The sequence below is a fragment of the Branchiostoma lanceolatum genome, chromosome 13, assembly GCF_035083965.1.
Source record: "Branchiostoma lanceolatum isolate klBraLanc5 chromosome 13, klBraLanc5.hap2, whole genome shotgun sequence".
Taxonomy (NCBI): Eukaryota; Metazoa; Chordata; class Leptocardii; order Amphioxiformes; family Branchiostomatidae; genus Branchiostoma; species Branchiostoma lanceolatum.
In genome coordinates, this window is record NC_089734.1 from 10,625,265 (window position 1) to 10,647,817 (window position 22,553).

Here is a 22,553-nt window from a genome sequence, read left to right on the forward strand (position 1 = left end):
CATATTTCATACAGGTGTGATATTATCTAATCTGACTTACATTGTCCTTCCACTGCAGACAGAACACAGTGAAGGGCGTTTCCATCTCCACCCCCTGGTCAGGTCGGATGGTGCACCTCCCCAGGCTGGGGCCCTCGTTCACCGTGAAGTACATCCGGGCCAGGCCTGTCCGCTGGGGAGTCACGCCTGAAAACAGGTGGAAAATTACTGTAAGGAAACTACAGTCTGTTTGTTTGAACCTTTGTTTATTCATTAGAAGTTCAGGCCATGAAGTATATCCTGGCCAGGCCTGTTCGCTGTGGAGTCACGCCTGAAAACAATACTTACAGTTAGATGTGCAAAGATTAGGTGTAACAGGTCGTTAAGTGTAATACATGTACACATATAACCAGCTGCTGCTGTGCAGTGTGCCTGCGAAGCTGGTGCGTTACACTGAATGGCGGTTATACTGGCTGTATAGATCATAATTATAGATACCAGAAAATACCACAAGAGATGGAAAATTACTCTAGTGAATCTATGGAATGCTCATTTTTTAAAACCTTAGAAATCAAGAAAAAAACTCTAGTGGATCTATGGAATGCTCTTTTTTTTTTGATTTTAGAAATCATGAAAAAAACAGAAAAAAAGATACTTTTCAGGCCCTGGTGGAATTCTATGAAATTTCATAATATTATGTTTTACATGAGTGTGCCAAAGAAATGATCTCTTTGCATCTTACCCAGAGTTTGTGCGCTCACTGCAACAGCATAGATCCTTCCTTCCATCAGGGTATGGGCCGCTATCACAAGGGACATCCCTCGGACACCTGTGGTAGGAAAAGAAAGGGAAAGTTTGATCTTAAGATTGATTCTATGTACACATTCAACCAATAATAATGTGGGGCCAAGGTACAAATGTAATAGACAGTAAAAACAACGGATGCACTCGTTAAGGGGGTTGTACTGAGGCCAGAAAATCTACTCCAGCCATGAACCGAGATGAGGGGGGAAACAAGCTTAGTCACATTTGGGCCCACATTGTTTTCCACTGCAGTGCCATCTAGCAGTGGGAAGTAGAACTACCCAGGATTACCCCAAGGAAGGTACAAAAAGGACTATTCCAGGAAAAAGGGATAAACATGTACATGCAAATACTGTAAATTTGTGGGGATTAAATTTCGCAGTAGGAAGAAAATGGAGTGTTCGCGGTGGTTTTGAATTTACAATAGCACTATAGTAATAGAAACACCGGCGGTGTTAAAATTTGCGGGGAAGCAGTCACTACAAACAAAACATCACTGTGAAAATTTCAAGAATTACAGTACCAACCTGTGGTAGCCTTGTCGAGCAAGGGGAGTGCATGATCATATTTGCTGACGACATGTTGGACGGCTCCCTCAACCAGTGCGTCGTCTTTGACATCATCGCCTCCATCTCCGTCCCCGTCAGTCTGGCCGCTGCCGCTCTGACCGCTTGAGTCCCCTGCTGTTGTCGACCAATCAGAAAGGAGACATTGTAGTGTCGTGCTTGCCAGTATCAGTATAAGATAGCATGGTGGTCTTGGGGTTAGAATTGTCGACTTAGAATCTTAAGATACTGGGTTCAAATCATTAGCAGCCCTTAATGTTGTGGCCTTGGGAAAGGCATTTTACACCTTATCCTATTTCCCCACTTGACTCAAGCCCCATGTTTGAGGAGAGCAAAACCTCGAGGAAGTTAAAGAACCCACCACGCTTATCAAAAAGAGTGGGAGTCCATCAAACCTTACGGTCTTACGCAGCTTGTACTTACTGTACAAAACTGGTGTGCTACGTCTAAGGCAGTTTACCGGTTATGCAAAACAAACAAATTAGAAGATCTATCTTAATAGCTCTGGACACTGCAATCATTCAGATCTTCCCTGTCTTCACTTCATTAACATTTCAATTCAGAGTTTTGGTATAAAACCTTGTTCTCCACTTCTTTCCTTTAATCACTGACGAAAGATAGCGGATGCTGTCTGAAAGGTCTGACTGTTTCAAAATTTTATCCAGTTGCTCGAGTAACTGTTTTTGGATACTCACAGTTGCCCGTGTCTATACCGCCCCCTGGTCTGTCCACCCAGTCTGGTCTGTCCCCTCCGTCTGCTTCCTCAGGGTTCTGGTCCGTGTTGCCACTCAGGTCCCCATTGTTGACGTGGGGGGGAGGGGCCTGTGTGATGCCAGGGGTGGTGGCCAATGTCGTCGTGGCTAGAAGGGAAGAGCCAGAATTAACATATAAATGTATGCAGCTAGCTTAACCTTCTCCCTTCAGCCTAACTCTGTAACCAATAGAGTGGGTGCTAAACGGCTACTTCAGTGAACTTTTGGTATTGCTTCTGGGTTTCCTTGTGTACATTATCTATACAATGATTCCGTTTTTTATGTTGACCTCTGACCTCTCCGTTCATCATGTTTGATCTTGTATGATTTACTATCTAGCAATTGTTTTCGTTCTTCCTGTATTTGAATTAATTGTATTGTTCCTTTATTGATATTCTTGTATTTAGTTAGCCGGACTCCAGGAAGATTAGTGTATCAATTGTTATGATTGTACACTAATGGAGATCTTAATAAAACAAACAAACAAACATAAAGGTTAAAAGCAGGCAAAGTACAACATGCAAATTTGTCTCTCTCTAATGGATTGATGATGTGTACAATACAATGTAGTCATTCTGAGCTACGTGGAACATGTTATAGAAACACTGACTTTTCAAACTCTTCAAACTTTTTTGGTTAGAATTTGCTTTCTATTCATCTCATTTAACAGAGAAAGATTCTTTTCATTAGTAAATTTTAGGAAATATTTGTACCTGTACTTTAAGTTTTAACATTCAGGTTCCCTATTGATTCAACACATCCAAATTGGTACTGACACAGCTTGGCTTGCTTGAGCTTACAACATTGCAACAAAATCACAACCATAGCATGTCCAGAACACGAGATATCAAAACCGGAAATTCCGCTGCGGTACCATAGAAAGTCGCTAGGGGGCCCAAAGTCTAATCATTTCAAGATCTCAAGAAGACATACCCACATACCAAGTATAAAGACAATCCATCCATGCATTCTTGAGTTACCATGTTCACAGACACACAGACACACACACAAACGCTGACGAAAACATAACCTTCTAGGCGACGATACTAATGACACTTACCTCGTGTTGTTTGCCTCTGGGGTGCTGCAATTGTCGGCCTGCCGTTGTTGCCCGTCCCAGAATCCCCCTCCTCGATGGGAAACAGGTCCCTTGGCCAGCCAATCCCCTGATCCCTGTCGGAATCCCCGCCGTCCCCCTCCGAGATGTCATAGTCGAAGGGATCAAAGGAATCGCTGTCAGGGAAGCTGCCCCCAGGACGAGGGGCAAAGTTACCTGAGGAGACAGAAACAGTTGTTCAACTTTAATTCTGGCTGACTTGAAGCCATTTTAGAAGACCTGGCTAGAAAATATCAAAGAGAGACTTCACTTGGCTGAATCACATAAACAAACCTGGCTGCAAGTCTCCTTCATACATGTATCTACCTTGCCCCCAATGATCAGGTCTAGGAACTAGGTAAATATTTGACATGTAACCTCCATTAACATTAATCCGTCGGGTCATATAATCCGCCACCATGAAAAACAGTTTGTTCGAGAGATCTCTAGTGCAGCACCCCCCAGGTATGCACAGTTTAGATATACAGGAGTGCATTATACTGGGGGACGTTGGGTTGGAGATCTGTTTGGACAAATCTTTTCATGGTGGCAGAATTATGTTCCCTGGTGGAATTATGTTTAACTTTAGTTAGTAGATGTTACATGAAGGGCTTTCATCTCGACTGCAGTTCTTACCATCACGACCATTTTCATCAGGAACAACTGTCACTCTCGGCTGTGTCATTTTGACAGTTGTCTCATCCCCAGATTCAGTTGACACCTGGGAACCGTTGCCGGGCGTGGCAGTGCCATTGGGGCCCATGATGGGCTGGTAGTTGGAACCATCAGGGGCCACACAAACCAGAGGAGCTGGGAGGAAAAAAGACAATTTCATTGCTTCCAATTCTGCAAATTTTTTTATGCACACCGTCCAATTATACTGCCCCTCAGGACAAGTGGTTAAGAGGGTTTAATATATTTACATAATTTTATACAAATTAGTATAAAGAAACAAAGGTGATATAAAGAATACTCCAGTAGCTATTTCTACACTTTGTAAATTGTAGGCAAAAAGAATCAGGTTACAAAAGAGAAGGTTTTAGTACATATGCTTGTACAGATTTCCACTAAAGTGCAGTTGTAACATCATGACTAACATGTATTTCCTGTGTTCATAACCAAACTACAGTTGGTCTTTCATGAAGAATGTAGTAATCCACGCTCCTTTACAGTTCAACTAATATTGTGGGTAATCTAGTGATGCATACTGTAAATGCAGAACTGTTTGCAGTGATTCAATTTCGTGGTAGGAAGGAAATGGAGTGTTTCAAATGGTTTTGAGTTCACGTTTGAAACAATAGTTGCGCTACAGTCACATAATGGAACTGCTTTTCACGGTGGTTATAAGTTTGCGGTAAAGAGTTCACCACGAAAACTGCGAACATAAAACCAACGCAAACATTTCTGAATTTACAGTATACATGTACTGTATATAGTGATGAGCCCTACACAAAACTTTTAGAGTTTAACTTAGACAGCCTTTTACACCAACAGGGACAAACAGGATGACCCTTACTGTCGGGATCAAAGTGGTTTTCCTCGGACACTTTAAACAACTGCCACAAGAAGTCCACATCGGGCAGGTTGTCGCACTCTGGACACACGGCGTGGAGCGTCAGCTTGTTGTTACTGTTTACTGTTCCTGATGTGCATTGTTGGCAGTCTATCTGCAGCCTGGAAAGGTATGAGAAAATTAATAAGACAATTCCTAAAAAAAAAAAATGATAACAATCAGAAAGAACATGCAAATACATTTCTAGCAAAAATGAAAAAGGAACTGTTGGATTTGCTTCAGAAGAAGACAGAATTAAAAAGGACAGACAATTGTTTGATTGGATAGTTTTCAGCAAGCTATTATCCCAAAAATGATGATCTGTGTCACTTACTCTATTGGGTATTCAGTCGCAGTAGCATTCAGCACTTGAGTTGTGACTGCCTCTCTGTCGTCCTTACTCACAACAAGTTCCACCACAAACAAGTTACTGTTTATCCGCAGCTGTCTACCGTGGAAGGTGACAACGGGAGCGTCCACCTCCAGTGGGGAAGAGGAGTTTGTCACAGTTCCGTTGCTGGTGCGTAGAACGCGGAAACAGGGCATATCTGGGCTTCCGAGAACGTAGCAGGTCCAGTTGTAGCTGTGAGCGAAAAAAAGGTTGTTAACACAACAGACGATGAAGGTTAGACATCCAGGTAATAAGATACGCCCCAAAAAAATTACTCAAGCAAATGGAGGTCTGAATTTTTCAAAATTTGATCCAGTAACTGTTTTTTGGCAATACAACATGTGCTTGCAGTGTGATGGTTTTGTATTGAGAGGTCACCACAAAAACTACTAACTTAAAAACAAAGTGGAAATTCTAAAAAAATTACATTATCTATAGTGTACATTGGACCATGCCTGGTAGAAGGATTCTTAAGCCTAGGAAAAAATGATTGTGATTCCAGTTACCCGACCAACCCTGGCAAAAAAACACGACCCTAGCGTTTTTTTTGGAGGTTGACCACTGGGAAGGGACATAAAATTTCCAATCTGGCATCTGAAATTTTACCTGTATTTTACATGCTGTCAACAGATTAAGGCTTTGAACAGTTGATGTAAGAGTTTGTCTGCACTGTAATTTATTTTGTAAAACATTAATTTCCCAAGGCCTTACATCAATCCAGGACTATCAGGGAAGTCGGGATCCAGGGAGGTCCCCCCGTCCACCGTCAGGGTGGAGTTGCGGCCGACCTTTCTGGCCGTTCCACCAACTATCACAGCTCTGAGCGGGGTCTGAGTCACGGTCACCATCACAGACGAGGTGGAATACACAATAGTGCCATTCATTTGGACCTAGGATAAGGGAAAAGAATATAAGACTTAAGAAGACAAGAACACTTAATCCTATGACACATTCAGTTGAACAATCTCTTTAATGTCAGTTTTAAAACCACTTTACAAGAACACTATATTGTCCTTTCCTTTATCTTATATATGGAAATATATCAACATTTACATCCAGTATCACAAAAAAGTAGAAACTTGCCATTCATTTGGACCTAGAATAAGGGAAAATAAGAATATAATACAAGAACACTAATACTATGTCATTCAGTTAACAATAATTATCTTAAATGTCAGTATCAAAACCATGTAACAAGGACAAAACTTTTGTCCTTTCCTTTATCTTACACATGGAAAGATATCAACATTTACATCTAGTATTCCAAGGAAGTAGAAACTTGCCTTCAGGTGAAAAGTGTAGTTTCCGTAAGGCAAAATGTGGCTGGGCAACACCAGGATTCTCTCTTGGAACACCCCCGCCTCCACTTCATCAAGCTGGATGGTATGTCCCGTCCCATTGGAGACGGTCCATTGGAACGTGGCCACGGGGGTGGCATTGCAGGAAATGAATATAGCTGACTCTAATCGTAGACGCCGGGAGTAGTTGATCTGTATTTCGAAAATAATGGACTTAAACTTTGATTAGGTCTACAAGATTCCCTTTAGACAGAATTTCAATTTTTTTTTCATTATTTCTTCCAGAGGTCCAGAGTTTAATATAATTCTTTACCATAACCCAGCATTGACAGTGCTCTAGATTGTCAAAATAATGGTCTATTTATTCACAAGTACAAAAAATACAATACAATGTATTTAAGATATTACAAGTGTTGTTAGCTCGCCGTTGTGGCCTAAATTGCATGTACAAACTCTATTACACTGAGTGATAAAATTGTCCATATAGAACACTAAAATAATAACAACAAAGTACACACACACACACACACACACACATATATATACATACATGTAAATAATATGGGATTCTGCATAGAGGACATTCATTCTAGAGATTGATCATGTTAAAGGTGAATGCAGACAAGTTTACCTGTATCCGAGGTGCTCCGAGGATGCTGACATCAGGTGGACTGCACATCTCCGTCACCACAAACACCTGCAGCTCCTTCGTATCCGAGCTGACATCGTTGGTAACAGTAACCGTGGCAACATACTCACCAGGGCTGGAGACAGGAAATGTTGGTTTAGAATGGGACAATGTACAGATATATCAGAAACATTAGGTTAGGGTTAGGCAGCAGGGTGAAGGTTAAAGACTAGGAAGAATCTGTGCAAAACTTTGGAACTTTTAGTGTTCAGAATCTGCTTTTCTTTTAGTAAAGTTTCCCATTGATTTCTACTTTGATATCTATTTCTTACCTGAAGTGATAATTTTTCTTTCAGCCATGAAGATTCTTACCTGCTGTAGGTGTGACTTATGGTGACCTCCTGTGTGACAGCCGTGACGTTGTCTCCAAAGTCCCAGGTGAAGTTTTGGTTGCTACCCACCCAGTAGACGGTGAAGTCCGTCGGCTTTCCCAGGACGGTGGACGGGTCGAACCTGATCAAGCGAAGCTCGACCGGCAGCTGAACCTCGATCTCCGCCGGAGGAGACACCGCCTGGCTAACCTCGTTTCCAGCAGTTACGTAAACTGTGAATCTGGAGGTTTATAACAAACATGCACTGTTATACAACAGCTAAGGTATATCACAGATTTGTTTGACATGACATTGTGATTTCCTCCACTCTGTACACATGTGCCCCATTCATATTCTTTACATGCTACACATGTACAATTTCACAAGTTACGTTAAAACAGATACCACTGCAAAAATTGTGAACATTGCAAAGAATCTTTATATTACTGTCTTCAGCTTATGGACAAATCCGGACATTTTCTGATAGTGTTATATGCTGTTTATGAATTCTGTATCAATCTAGAATGACTAGAACAGGTACATCACAGTTGGACACTCGATGTACTTGATGATTTTACATAACAAAGCTTTCGCCACACTCGTTCTACTCACATTCCATTTTCTTGGTACTGGTACGCCAGCGTGGGTCGAAAGGTCAGCTTGGTTTCCCCGTTGCCCAGGTGCCAGCGGTACCAGCTGGCATGGTTGGTCACAGTAACAGCACTGAAAGTCACGTCCTGGTAGGCTGGGAACAGGGATCCATCCAACCTCAACTCAACACCTTCATAAAAAGAAAGGATAAATGTCAGATGTGACAGTAAATGGCTATTTCCTATACCAAGGTTTTTTTCTCGTTTTAACCAGATTTTGATGCTCAGTTTGCTGGTTTGCTAACAGAATAAGTTGATTAGCTTTGAATGAATCTTAACAATTTTCTTTGAGGATAGACCTTGGAACATTTTAGTTTTCGAACCAAAAATGCTTTGGAAAAGCATGCTTTGGATGTGCCATTATATAGGCACAGATTCAAACTCTTGAACCTTTGATCCAGACGTAGACGTGGTAACAAACACTATCAGCAGTGTGGCCAGGAGGAAGATGCTTATTCATGACTTACCCTGCACCCTTCCTAGCACCTTTACGTCAGCAGTGGCCTCCAGCCGCCCAACCTTGTTACTGGCAACCACTGTTACAGTGTAGTCCCCGCGCTCTCTGTACGTGTGCTGCACAGTCAAACCTAAGAAGCCACAGGAATACAGAATGTCAGCAGTAAGCACGTGTATGTATTGGGAATTTTGTACAGCTTCCGACCACTTCCAAGCCTTGGTCGTGACTGTTACAATCGTCAGAAATAGAAAGTTCGACACAACATTTCAATGACATCTTACAACACAAATGGGTAGAAAAGTAATCTTAAGGCCACACGAATTTAAAATAAAAATTCATTAACCAAGAAATAAAATTGGTGTGGCCTAAGGTAGATGCAATTAAGTCTTCAACATCAACTTCCTTACCAGCATCGGTGTAGTCTGTTTGGTCCCCCATGGCCCAATCTATCGTTACCGCTGTCCCTCCATCCAGCGCTGCGTGAAGCTCCGTCACATTCCCATGCGGTGTCAAGTATGATTCACTGTCCAATGACAAGCCAGATGGCGTCACTTGGACAAAGAAGGGATCCGGCAATGTCATGCTGACATTGTTTAACTCATTAATGGCAATAACAGACACCGAGTAGTTTCCAACTGAAAGAATAAAACAAAACATACTTTAAACTAATTCGTATCAACATTGGTAAATCTTTCAGGCAAATACATGACAATTGTATAATCTACTACATGTACTAGCTATAATTGATAACTGGTCTTTTTTCCCTTATCCTCAAAAGTTGGAGCTAAAATGTTTGACAACATGTAATACAAAGCTGTTATGTTCATGTGCAACACATCTTGAAGTACTATAGAGCTGTCAGCCATAGATACTTGAAATAACAAAATTGTGCACAATTAAAAGATCAAATTTCAGACTAATTCCACTTACCCTCTCTGAAGACATGTCTCGCACTACCAGAGATGTCAAAAAAGAAAGGGTCAATGTTTCCAGGAACTTCCACCGCCCCAGTGCCGTCGCCAAAATCAAAAATGAACCTCACATTGGAACCCTGCTGCACTGATGCCTCAAAGGGCAAAGGCACTGTTCCATAATTTCCATCCGATTGTACAGAAATTGCGGCATGATACACTGGCCCAAAGTACTGCCTTGGTGGAGACAGCATCAGTCCTGAAATCCTCTCGCCAACAACGACGGTGATCTGAGCTCTCACGGGAGGGCTGTACACAGGAACACGCGTGTTCACGTTGACTGTTATGGTGTAGGTGCCGGGAATGTTGAAGGATTGGGTGGCTGTACTGCTGTTTCCAGTACTGCAAGTGAGAAAGACAGAAGATGTATCACTGTATGCTTCATAATAGCAAACTTAGTGCTTCTCAAGCTCATCCAGTCCCTTCTCCATTCACACTTACACCTAGTAGCAGCACTAGTACTCACTCACTCACTCACTCACTCACTCACTCACTCACTCACTCACTCACTCACCTTACTCACTCACCTTACTCACTCATTCACATTCACATTAACTTATATCCCTTTTGCATTATTTCCATATCAATTCATAGTTTGTGGTTAAAACCTGCTGATTGACAAATCTTGGTCAGTGCCACTGACAAGAAGTAGTGGATGCTACTTGAAATGTCTGACCGTTTCCTAAATCATAACCAGTTGCTTGAGTAACTGCTATTTGGTATATCCCTTTTAGGCTAACACAATATGATCCTAAATTTCTGGTAGACATGTCTGTATTTACCCTTTGAAGTTTTTGTCAATACTTGTCAGCATTTTAGACCTAGCTAAACCTTGACTTTTTACAACAGATGTTGGACATTTAACCGACCTTTGAGTGTTGAAGATTGGCATGGGGAATGGATTGTTTGCACTTTTGGACATCCAGGTAAATGTCAAGTCCGACCCTGTCTCCACCGTTGCCACGACAACCACTGAAGTCCTCGTGGTTACTGTAGTCTGTCCATCTTGTACCATCAACTGCAGCCCAGTGATTGGCTCAACTACCACAGCAGACGCTGATTGGCTGAGCCAGGTCACATGATTTGAGGCATTGACTGAGATAGGGTACTCTCCCACATTGGGATACGTGTGATTCAAAGAAAAGGTGTACACCGGAATGTCAGCATTTCTGCGTGAAATAGAGGAAACCGCAATAACGTCACTCTCGTGTACAGATGAAAAGACTTGTCTGGTCCCGTCTGCAAAGTCAATGTCAAAGGCAAACTCTCTTCCACCGGTCACAGTTATCTCTACATCACATGCTTCACCCTGTAGCACTGGGTCCACACGGACGTCCACCTGTGTTATTGGGTGTTGGACGACGACAGTCGTGGCAGCTTGTTGAGAATCGATCCCGTTTGATGCAAAGAGTTCCAGAGGGTAGGTGGCACTGGTGCTGTATGTGTGCGAAACCTGTCAAGAAATAATGGAAACATCAGGGAGATTCACACACTCTGTAATTCTAATCATTCCTTGTACTTAAATCCACAACAACTTGCTACTGTACAAGTAGTTATCACATTTACCCTGCTTCATTTTTCTCAAATAAGAGAAGGCCATGGTTCAATGATGGTTGGTTGGTTTGTTTGTATTGCATACTCGGTAACACACCAGGTTTGTAAAGAAGATTACAAGCTGCACAGTTCATGTACAGTAGGTCATTTTGGCTCCACACTCTTTCAACATAACAATCTGACATTATAAATTCATTTTCAGTAATAGTAAAAATTGTGTTGTACTCACCCTGTCCATGGCTGTGAGGATGGTGGTGTTATTGTCCAGTATCCAGCGATACACCACAGCTGTACCTGTGTTGGACACTGCATGCCATGTCTGGGAGCTAGGAGGGCTAGAGGTAAAACAACCAATTGGTTAGGAGACAAAGTAGTTCTTTCACTAGTCCTAACAAAACAAATTAAATAAAAGTACTGTTTATACTTAGCAAGGTATCAACTATAAATAGATTACCTTCTGTAATATATCTTTTCTAAACATTCAAGATTGGTTTGGAAATTATGGATTCATTGGATGTGTGATATGTGAGATATCATTCACTCAAAATATCCAAAAAGTACTGAGACAAAAAGATCAAAATTACATTAATGATGATAGGAACAAATCATAATCACAAATGTTACCTGAGCAGTTTGACATGCCGTGGCCCCTCCACAAGCAGGTTTCTGATTGGCTCCTGGATGGAGACATAGCTGAAGAGCTGGGCACGGTCTCCATTCACGGTCAGGTTTACAACTAGTTGAAACAGTCCAGCACTTGGGTATGCATGGTCCCACCTGAAGGAGTGAAACAAAGAAAAAAATGTTTTTCAACATAGACAAAAGTCAGGACTGCTCTTTTTGGGCCCAACTGATGATTTCATCCCATAACCTTCTCCCTACTGCCTAACTCTGTAACCAATAGAAAATGGGGTGCCAAATGGCTACCTCAGTGTTCTAAAGGTTAAGTCAAGATAAAACAAGCTGATACCACCAACACTAAATTTCATACATGCAGGCAGTCATGCACAATGTACATACACATTCAAACATATACATGTACAGACAAGCTTGCACACACAGTGACACAGATACATGTACAGTGACACAGATACATGTACAGTGACACAGATACATGTACAGAAACACATACACATACATGCAAACACAGACATACATTTTTGTAGATTTGCACACAGACACACACACACCAACTTCGGTTGGGGAGGTAAAAGGCGGTGGAAGGAGAGGGATGGGCTTCGCCTTCCAATACCGTGCCCTAGACACAGTGGGTAAAAACCCACTGCTCCAACGGCCCCAAAAGGCTATGGTACCTTTACCTTTACACACACATTTACACACAGACACACAGACACACACACACACACACATACACTATTCCCTAAGCCAATATCCACACATTTAGTACCTGTATTGCCTCCCACTTGGAATGTTGTGAGTTTCCTCTGTGTTATCCCCGTACCCAACAGTCATGGATGCAGCAGTAAGTGTCCACCCTGATGGAAACATGACTGTGAACTCCACAGCCTGTCCCGACGCAGACGCTCCGCTGTGTTGTATGTACGGCTCGATGGCTTCTGCACGTGACTGGATGTCCGTGGAAGCACTCTGTGTAGTGACTGGTCAAGACAATAAAGAAAAGTCAGCAGTTAATGCCTTTCAACTACTAGTAGATGTCATAGCTATTATCTTTCACCTTATCTCAACTGTGGACAAGTCCAATTTGATTCTATTAAATACATTCCTGAAAAAAGACAAATGTGATATGGGATGAGGTTATGTACTACAGACAATCTTTGGCAGAATTTCTATATACTTTTACAATCTTTGGCAGAATTTTAAACATTTTTCTATTTCATTTGTACAGCTTTTTATGTCCTGCCTTATATTGACAATACAGAGACTATCACAAATTAGTATAAGTAAAATTTGGTTGTTTTATCCATTGAGGTAAATTCTGGTAGAAGAAATTTTATCAGATCTTGGGCCTCCATACAAAGTTATCCATATAGTCAAATTATGTGAGACCCATCTTAAACTAGCTGAACTGAACTAAGATCTTACTCACACCATACTCCAAGCAGTAAGAAAATCTTACCAAGGTTGCTGACGTCCACAGATACTACATGTGTCTCTTCATCAGAGAAAGAAGTGCTGAAGACAGGGACGGCAGTGTAGCCCTGCAGTTCACCATCCACTCGCCAGGTGTACAAGGTATCTGCTATACTGCTTAGGCTTCCTGATGACGAAATAACACAAAACAGTGATGCTTTGTATGTAAAACTGCATTCCACTAAACTACAGGTCATGAATGTTATACGTAACACGTAATGCTTAAAGATGAATCCTGACTTTTGTCAGTAATCTTAATATTTTTGAAATGTGATGAACTGATGATAAATCAGATGGATAGTTAGTGAGTGAGCGAGTGTGAAAGAATAAAAATTACCTTGTTCTTTTACCACGAACATGCTGCTCTCTCCCACCACTGACGTCCCTAACATTTCCAACTCCACCCCTGAAATGCTTTCCTGCACTTCCACGTCTATCTCCTTCCTCACAGAAGACACATCATTGTACACTGTCACCACCACTCTGTGCAACCCAGCAGTTGCAAACTGATGTTGCACCTCACATCTTCCTTCACTCACTGTAACATTGTTAGATGTACTTCCCATGTCAACATGACACTTTGCAGATGTTCCTCCTCCTTCTACATCTGCGACAATGTCTGTTATGTTGCCTAACACTATTGGTGTGGTCACTGCAAGTTGCACAGCTACAACTTGCTCCTGTACATGAAACTGTAGTTTATCTACAACTGGACTAGTCACCAGATTACTAACTGTTACTGTAACATTCACAGTCCCGGGTAGTTCAAAAACCGAAGAGGCTGAAGATGTATTTCCAGCAGACTGGACACTTGGTTGCCTTCCGTCAGAGACGTCCCAAGAAAACTGTACGCCGGTTCCCGTGGCAACTGTTGCCATGGATACCACCGACTCGCCAGTTCTGACATATCTCCCTTGATCACTTGAGAGTGTAAGTCCAGATACTGGGACTTGCACCGTAACTTCCTTGGTTTCTCGGCGCGAACTTATGAGGTTGGAGACCTCTACGCTTACAGTATAAGTACCGGGAATGTTGAAAACATGTTCAAAAGTCCCTACATTGGAGGTTGTGTTAAAAGAGTAGGGCCCATCTGTTTTGGTAATGTCCCACACCACTGTCACAGGTCCCGTATGTTCTGCAAAATGTACTGTAATGTTCTGAGGGACATCAACACGTAGTGCACTGCTTAAAGAAAGATGTATTCTGAGAATTTCCGCTTGAACTACAACCAAGTCGGTCATGACGGCGTTCACTTCATTTGCATCATTCCACGCCAGTGCCGACACTTGGAATGAACCACTGCTGCTATAGATATGTCTGAAACCAACGTTCAAGTTACAGTCTTCAAGGTAGCTGGCTGTGATTTGAAACTGATCCAGCGAGGAGGACCCAGATCCAAGCAGTTCTCCGCGACGGTTCGTGAGGGAATGGTTGAAGGTCGTGCCGTCTCCGAGGGAAATATTCAGGAACGTACTACTGCGGTCTGCGGTTACCATGGTGATGAGGAATGTGGTAGCTCGTCCGTGCGTTGTGACTGTGGGTCCTCCATCAAGGGATAACGTCAGGTTGGAAAGGGAGCGGTCAACAACAGTCTGCAAGAAAAAAAACATGCAAAAAAAATTCATTACATTTTTTAAACAAAGCTGTGTGACAAAGTAGACAGTTTCTAAAACATTTTTGCTCAAATGTTTTAGGATAATCATACAATAATAGACACATAAAACATGAGATTAGGTTCAGGGACAGACGGAATCTAAAACCAAGCAACTAAGTAGACAACTTAAAGAAGATAAATGAAAAGAGACTGTCCTTACCACTTCAATGACTCCTGCCACAGAGCCTAGTGTGTTGGAGACATTCACTTGAACAAAGTGTGCTCCAAGGTATCGGAATGTATAAGTCTAGAAAGAGAAACATTTTGTTTAAGACATTCACTAACATGAAAACCGCAACCACAAAACCACCACAAACATTTCCTCTTTTACATCAACATTCTGTCATACTACAGCTACAGTTTGTAACTCGTGTGTTTAGAACACCGGAAGTTAAAATGAGAAAAACAAGCGTTGTTCTAATGACTAACCTGAATGTCTCTTGAACAGTTGACCACCCCTTGACAGGGGTTCACAACATCCAGATAAGGTGTAGAGGTTCTGTAAGAGCCGTCATCTTGCTCCCAATAAAAGGACAGGTTCTTCCCCCTCCCCACAGACGCCTCCAAGCTAAAGGGAGTGTCGACAAAAACGGTGATCGATTCCGTGTCAGGGGCAGAGGAGGAATAACTGCATGATGGGATGGACGCCAGATCGCTCCCAAAAGCACGCTCGATCTCCAAGTCCGCCGGGATCGGAGGAACGATGGTGATGTTTGTTCGGATGGACAAGACGGACAGAGGGTTCTGGATTTGCATTTCTGGAGAGAAAAAGAGAAAGATGTACAAGTTTGATCACCTGATCATACTACAAATCTTGAATCCAAACATCCAATCAAACAGAACTTTTTACCTTCTGATCCACCACTGGGATTGCTAACCACTAGATCAATAACATACAACACTAACTCCTCACAACGAGTGATTTTTCTACACAGAATTCAAACCTGGTCAGCAGTTTTGACCTTCTTAAATAAAGTGTCCGGAAGGACATCAACGTGTGCGGCCTCACCAGCTGCTGCCCACCCGTGTCAAGGATCCCCTCAACAGTATAATCAAATACTGGATACTACTAGTCTTAGTCATTAAAACATTGATGAATATGTACACATCCAGTTCAAACTTACCAATGGTGTACTCCCCCACCCTGGCATACTGGTATGTGAGGGAGATGATGCTTGTATCCATGGTTACCCTGGATTGGGACGTGCCATCTTGTCCGTCTCCATAGCTCCAAGAAAAATCCACATATTCAAAATGGGAGGTGTTGTATCTTGGAAGTCCTGGGTAGGAAACAATCATATACGATCAAAGTAAGATAAAGCTTGGGGATGCAAGCACAGCAAGGCACATTGCGTGTATATCAGCGATTTCCGATATATACACACACGTGCATACATCCTCTGTGCTGCTCTCTTTTGTCTGTGAGAATGGAAGGCTTGCAAAGCAGTATAGGTCGGGGAAAAATCAGCCAACTTTGATTGCATTGTTTTTGTGAATCCTTTCACTTATTTTACCTGATGTTTAAATAGCACATTTGTCCACCATTTTCCACACATCTAGCCTGAGTCCCATCCTAGTTAGATTTCCACAGCCCCCATACTCTGTTACAACTAGCTGTTCCATTGCAGTATGTGAGCCGCGGAAAAATAACTTGGATGGTACCAACGCTATCACACATCTGCTTGGACATGAAGATTTTTCCTTACCCGTGGACAGGTTGAAGGCACTAGCCAGTACAGCCGTGACATCAACTTGTGCCACATCCCCCAACTGCACCACATCCGTTGCAGGTGACAGGGACGCTTCCAGAATATACGGGCCGTCCACGGAGTACACATCTAGACTGGTGTTCCCTCCACACTGCTGGCTGGTATCATCTGGGCATCTGTGAAAAATAAAGGGAGAAAACAAATTACATGCCACATCTTCACAGTCCACATAGTGAAGTAGCCTGGCCGATCAGTAACTGGGCTCCTACACTCGTTGCCCTTTTTTTCGGGGTAGAGAGTGTAGGAGCCCTGGCAGTAATCGGATGGCACCCAGACTTATACTATAGTTATAGTAATAGTGAAGACCTTATGCATACAAATCAATCATGAGGGTAAAAAATTGTGATGCAGGAAGTTTTTAGGGGGCCCCCTCTGCCGTGATTTGGTTTTTCAACCAGCACAAGGGTGTTCCTTTCTGGGCGGAACCATGTGACCTTTCATAAATCTTTTCATGAATTTATATTTGGCTTTAAAACATGGAAAACAGCATAGGGGTGTTTCTTTCCCCTACTGTGGTGATGTCTTCAGTGCGCCACGCAGTTGGCCCTCTGTACCTGACCCCTATGCTGTGAAAAACTTCAGGTGAGAATCCTTTAGTAGTTGCATAATCACTCTAGAATTCAGTTGTTAAACAGGAGATGTCACCTGAGCATCTTTACAGGTACGCCTTTCTCCTTAAGCTCACCTGGTCCTGAATCCATTAACATGGTACCTGGGTAAAGCCCCGTGTCACAACAGCCTTGAAGCCTGTTTGTTTTGCAAGGAGGCCACTACCCCCATCCTGTCAGGGGCTGTCTCTGACAGATCATGCCACAAACATGTACTGGAGAAAGTTGTTGTTTTTCTGGCTCACACCAACTGACTAGCTGTACTTGCAGGCTGCGTTTCACCCTTCTAGCCTGGCCGACTACACTGCATCAAGGGGGAAGGGCTTGGCCTGTTTGCTAAATTATGTTCATTTCATACAATGTTTTCCTCACCCCATCATTTATAGTAATGTCATTTGTAGGGCACATATACACTGATGACTGGAGTTCTCCTTCCTAATTTTTTCCTGTTTCTTATAAGTTATTGGAAAGGAATTTCTACATTTTGAAAAGTTTTTGAATGAAATAATATCACCATCATCACACAAAATTTTACATTAATCTGAACCACTAAATTTAATCATAATATCACAAGTCATCGCTATTTTCGCTTTGAAAATTCTTTAGTTCCTCCATGGATAGTTTTTACAACAGCACAAACAAACATTAGGGATTATTCCTCTAAAAGGACTCTTTCAGTGCCTAATCCGAAAGCAGAGAACCTCTAGATCTATCTGTCCCTTTTTGTCAACAACTGGAGGCTTCCCTGGAACTCAACTGTCCATGGCAGCCTATACAGTTCTGTTGATAAGTCAGCAATCATGCCTGCAGCCCTGGTAGACAGGGTTTACCCCACTCTTTGGAGCATAAAGAGATAGAAAAACAATTCACAAGCTAGAGGAGTAACCTTTGTGTAGAGACTGATGGGGAATTTCAGGAGACCTGAGCCTAGATGTAATGGCTACCACGGCAGACTATCGAAAATATTGGAAACAATTATGGCTGACTGCACTGCCGCCACCCGATGATGATGATGTTTATTTGAAGATGACAATGGAATAACCTTACAAACAATGTTCAAGAGCCTTTCTCCAAGATTTTTATTTTTAAATCAAAACAACAGAGTATTGTGAATTGCCAGATGTTACGTCAGCAAAAATGATATAGTAATGTGGCCCTTAGCATGTAGAGATGTGAAAAAAAGGTGACATTTTTAGACAATGTGTGAAAATTGAAGGCAGACTTACTGTATGTTACACTGGTCCTGTGATGATAGGAAGAGCCTGTTGATGTTGTTGGTACAGGAGCACTGGTCCCCTCCCTGTAGCCCTGCATATCCATACCTGCAACACAAGGACATAAGGTTACACGAGTACAGTACCGTCATTCTCAATCCATAAGTACAGTACACACACTAGACTGGTTACTGTCCAAATGTTCGCTATGGTTTTATGTTCACGTTTTTTGCGGTGACTTTTTGACCACAAACTTAAAACCCCCGGGAAAATGTTTGCTCTATCTTCTAACTGCTAACCCTATTGTCTCAACCACAAACCACACCAAACACTCCATTTTCTCCCTACCACAAAATTAGAACCCGGCCGTCTTTCCTCAGCCAATCATGAGCGTGCCCTCAGGATGCCAACAAACTCCCGAGGGTGGGCGGAGCAGTACCAAATCCACTAAGAAACCCAGATCTCGGGATCTAACTATTACTTAAATCCCCGCAAACTTACAGGCAAACTTAAAGTCATCTTAACTTTCAGAACTTTGGCAGTTAAGGATTAGACATCAGAACTGTCATCTGACTGAACTTTCCAAGTTGGCAGTGTCTTTCTAACTCAAGAGGTAGATATGATTGTTGTTACCTATAATATCAACTTATTTCATCATTCTTCGTGAATACATGATGTACTACCTTTATTTTCTTGTACATAATCTCAGTCCACAAAGCAACATCCGATCTACGCCACTTAAAGTGACACCACCTAACAAAGTGTTCTGTAATTAACCCTCCTTTATCATCATTAACCTGTACAGCCCAAATTAACGAGCTTCCTCTACAAATAGTGTCTTGTTTGTTTGTTTGGGACTTGCATGCTGTTACCATGGTAACCGGCCAGAGGAGCCCCCAGCCTATTCTTTTGCAAAAACAACCAAGACCTCTATTTTCTTTTCAATACACAGATTTCTTCCCCTTGATATAAATGATAATCCCAGTATAAAGTTGATGCTTCTAACACTGAAGTGCAAGTCATTTTTTCCAAAAGACACTTCTCAACAAGCTGTCTTACACTCCAATTGTGCTTTGTTACCTTACGGAGTCACCCATCTTGATAAACAGGTGACCAATCGGAACAATTAGGGAGGTGAATTATAATTAAGCACAAAATTATCTACAACCGGTAACAGTTATACAGTGCAAGCGTAACTAAATGGTCCTTAGTCATCATTAAGGAAACGTGTAAAGTGACCAAGCCCTCTTAATCTTTCACCACACTCTGTTCTATTCTTTCTACAGATGTAAAACTCGGCCATTTAACACAGATTACCTTCTACAGTCAAACCTGCCTAGGCCACCTTTTCAACGCGACCACCTGGCCATGGCGACCGCTTTTTCTCGGTCCCGAAAATTTTCCCCATAGGAACAAGCATTAAGCTGCCTGCCCAAGGCGACCACCCGTCCAACGCGACCGCGACCGCCACGAATTGGGATCACACAGAGCACAATCCCTGCCCATGGCGGCCGCCTAATTTTCAAGCGTGTGGTGACATCGGATCATTTTGCTGTCGGATTTCACGGAAATGTTTTCAAGACTTTGAAGGACAAAAATAAGGACAAAAATATATGGAATAGCAATGTTATAGCATCGATTCCTGCATGAAGTGTTTTAATAAAACGTTCCCCCTATAAACATTGTAAAGACAAATGTTTGTGATGTTGTTGTGCCTATCGTTATCTTATAGTTTACCGCAAACTCAGTTCGGTTTAAACTCAATTTTCAAAACGAATACATAGTGCATGGCGTCAAAAAGTCAGATTTCACAGAAATTACTATCTATTTCTTATATTTTCAACAAAAATGTGTCTGTGTCTTACTAAATTCCGCCGAAAAATGGCTTCGCGGCGGGCAAAACATCGGGCGAGAAATGTTGTTCCTTGGTCCGGACGCCATCTTGGATTTGGCACCGCCCGGATTTGGCGTACCGCTGACCTTTCTAAAACACAACGCTTCTATGTATGAACATTTACGAATACTCTAGTTATTGATGAAAATTAATATTCTTATTTTCTTTTTATTTCCATGAATCTCAAAAACCTTTATTGGACGCTGTGCGTTCTGCTGCACTGACTATTACCTTTCGATGCGGTCGCACGGAGCTTGGCCGCGCGGCGCGACGAAATCACACCGTTCCGTTTTCATCTTTAGTTGTCAGATCGAAAACTTTTTGCCCCTTTTATCCAGCGGTCGGCGCCCCAAAAAAGGCTGGGGCCAGCAGGTGTTTTCTAGGGATTCGTCTTAGGCCTTAAAACTTGATGTGCGTGTGTGTGTGTACTATTTAACATGTTTAATGTAACGTGTGAATGCGGGAGGGCGCTGCAATTGTTTTGTAGTCAAAATTATGACGAAAATTTGTACACGATGTAGCGGTATACAACGATAACGGAAAATGTAATTTTTGTAGGATCTTTCTAAATTCTGTCTAATAGATGCTGTCTAAATTCACATAATTTTCCATCCATTTACGTACTGTATTTGAAAACCTCGACCTGGAAACATGTTAGTGGAATCCTCTTCATGGCGACCACCTGTCCATCGCGACAGATTTTGCTCGGTCCGCCGGGTGGTCGCCTTGGGCAGGTTTGACTGTACTTCTTTCATACAAAAAGGGCTTGCTTCAGCAGTTTACAAGGGGACAAGTACTGTAAATCTTACAATATTTGCAATGGTTTTATATTTATAGTTTTCGAGAGACCGCCAGATTAATTGCTATCAACTTTACTGTAAGAGGAATTTACAGTAATCGGGATAATCCTACTGCCCATTTTCCTAATGAACTAGTGAAATATCAGCCTGAAAACCAGACTGTTTTCAGAGCTTGCGCTAGCCTGGAGTTCAGTCTTGTTAGCTTTGGTCCGCTCTCAACAGTCGATCGCTACCCGTTGGTGTTATAAGGGTAGCAACTGCTGAAAAAGACTGGACCCCAGGCTAGGCATACACAGGCAAGCTTCTTGGCCTAAGGAAATTTGGCCTGCCCATCAGAAAGGTTCCTGAGCCATGTGCCTTCATCAGAGGGGATGTTGGGAGAATGTTAGCCCTGGAGCTCAGCCCTGGAAAATGTCTTGACTTCCAGGCTAGTAAAATCCAGGAGTGCAGATCTGGTATTTTCTTTGCCTTCCGCCTCCCTCAAAACAGAGCACCTGTTTACACTTTTCTCTCCATCAAGATTGATGGAAGTTATGACATGTTTATAGAAACAGTCTGGGTGAGTTATGAGCTGAGAGATAACGATCCTGATATTTAAAAAATTCAATCCAGCTGTTATTTTTCTTCAAGGGGCAGGAGCAGTTTAACACATATGACTCCCAATTTCACCTAATTTCAAGAAGGTTATGTTTTTCATGCCATCTGTTTGTGTGTGTGCATGTGTGTGTATGTTTGTAGACAGCATAACTCAAGAAGCTATGGATGGATCTTCATGATACTGTAAATGGTTTTAATTTCGTGGTGGGGAGAAAATAGAGTGTTCGCTGTGGCTTGAGTTTGAAAGAATATATACATGTAGTAGCGCTACAGAAACACTGGCAAAAAATGTTCTCGGTGGTTTTAACTTCGCAACAAAGAACTTACCGCGAAAAACGCAAACATAAAACCATCGCGAACATTTCTGCATTTACAGCATTTGTGCTATTTGGGTGGCAAAAGAGTCCATTAGATGCAGAAACAATGAGAAACATGAGAATAGTATGTCAGTCGTAGAGGGTAACAACATCATTTGGCAAAGGTATGAGATTGTGGAACTCCAGTTCACAATTTTTTCAATCGTGCCTGGATTGTATCAAAGTCTTGTTCCAGAACTGTCAAATGTTAATCATACAATTTGGAATAAGTTATCAGAAACAGAAGTGCTATATATACATTTATCATTGATATATAGCTTTGGCCATCAGAATCAAAGGCAGCAGAGAAGAAAAATGTGCTCTGTCTGAAGATATCATTTTCTCTTGACCTGGTTGGGGTTCAGAACTGATATAAGAAGTATGCCATATACCATAGGGTCAGGGGAATGTATATAAATCTGTCATCTTTTCTGCTTAAACAAACATGAGACATTCCACAGTGATTACAGCCAGCTGCAA

The 22,553-nt window shown here is 42.1% G+C and overlaps 1 protein-coding gene across 5 annotated transcripts in view; it reads right to left on the reverse strand.

The window, feature by feature from the left end:
• LOC136447855 (polycystin-1-like protein 1) overlaps positions 1 to 22,553 on the reverse strand; it is a 63,500-nt gene that overhangs the window by 25,551 nt on the left and 15,396 nt on the right. For 4 of the 5 annotated variants that reach the window (XM_066446968.1, XM_066446966.1, XM_066446967.1 and 1 more), the window contains exons 3-29: positions 18,439 to 18,534; positions 16,542 to 16,720; positions 15,960 to 16,115; positions 15,265 to 15,593; positions 14,996 to 15,082; positions 13,519 to 14,773; positions 13,168 to 13,308; positions 12,478 to 12,688; positions 11,694 to 11,846; positions 11,299 to 11,404; positions 10,385 to 10,968; positions 9,475 to 9,857; positions 8,952 to 9,179; positions 8,555 to 8,674; positions 8,050 to 8,218; positions 7,439 to 7,678; positions 7,070 to 7,202; positions 6,424 to 6,630; positions 5,852 to 6,030; positions 5,084 to 5,332; positions 4,714 to 4,871; positions 3,834 to 4,007; positions 3,162 to 3,374; positions 2,045 to 2,209; positions 1,311 to 1,466; positions 722 to 808; positions 41 to 186 (exon numbers count right to left, since the gene is read on the reverse strand). In XM_066446968.1, the coding sequence (XP_066303065.1) occupies positions 41 to 186; positions 722 to 808; positions 1,311 to 1,466; positions 2,045 to 2,209; positions 3,162 to 3,374; positions 3,834 to 4,007; positions 4,714 to 4,871; positions 5,084 to 5,332; positions 5,852 to 6,030; positions 6,424 to 6,630; positions 7,070 to 7,202; positions 7,439 to 7,678; positions 8,050 to 8,218; positions 8,555 to 8,674; positions 8,952 to 9,179; positions 9,475 to 9,857; positions 10,385 to 10,968; positions 11,299 to 11,404; positions 11,694 to 11,846; positions 12,478 to 12,688; positions 13,168 to 13,308; positions 13,519 to 14,773; positions 14,996 to 15,082; positions 15,265 to 15,593; positions 15,960 to 16,115; positions 16,542 to 16,720; positions 18,439 to 18,534 (6,304 nt within the window). The remainder of the gene's footprint in view (positions 1 to 40; positions 187 to 721; positions 809 to 1,310; positions 1,467 to 2,044; positions 2,210 to 3,161; positions 3,375 to 3,833; positions 4,008 to 4,713; positions 4,872 to 5,083; positions 5,333 to 5,851; positions 6,031 to 6,423; positions 6,631 to 7,069; positions 7,203 to 7,438; positions 7,679 to 8,049; positions 8,219 to 8,554; positions 8,675 to 8,951; positions 9,180 to 9,474; positions 9,858 to 10,384; positions 10,969 to 11,298; positions 11,405 to 11,693; positions 11,847 to 12,477; positions 12,689 to 13,167; positions 13,309 to 13,518; positions 14,774 to 14,995; positions 15,083 to 15,264; positions 15,594 to 15,959; positions 16,116 to 16,541; positions 16,721 to 18,438; positions 18,535 to 22,553) is intronic. The other variant, XM_066446965.1, reaches the window with a different exon arrangement.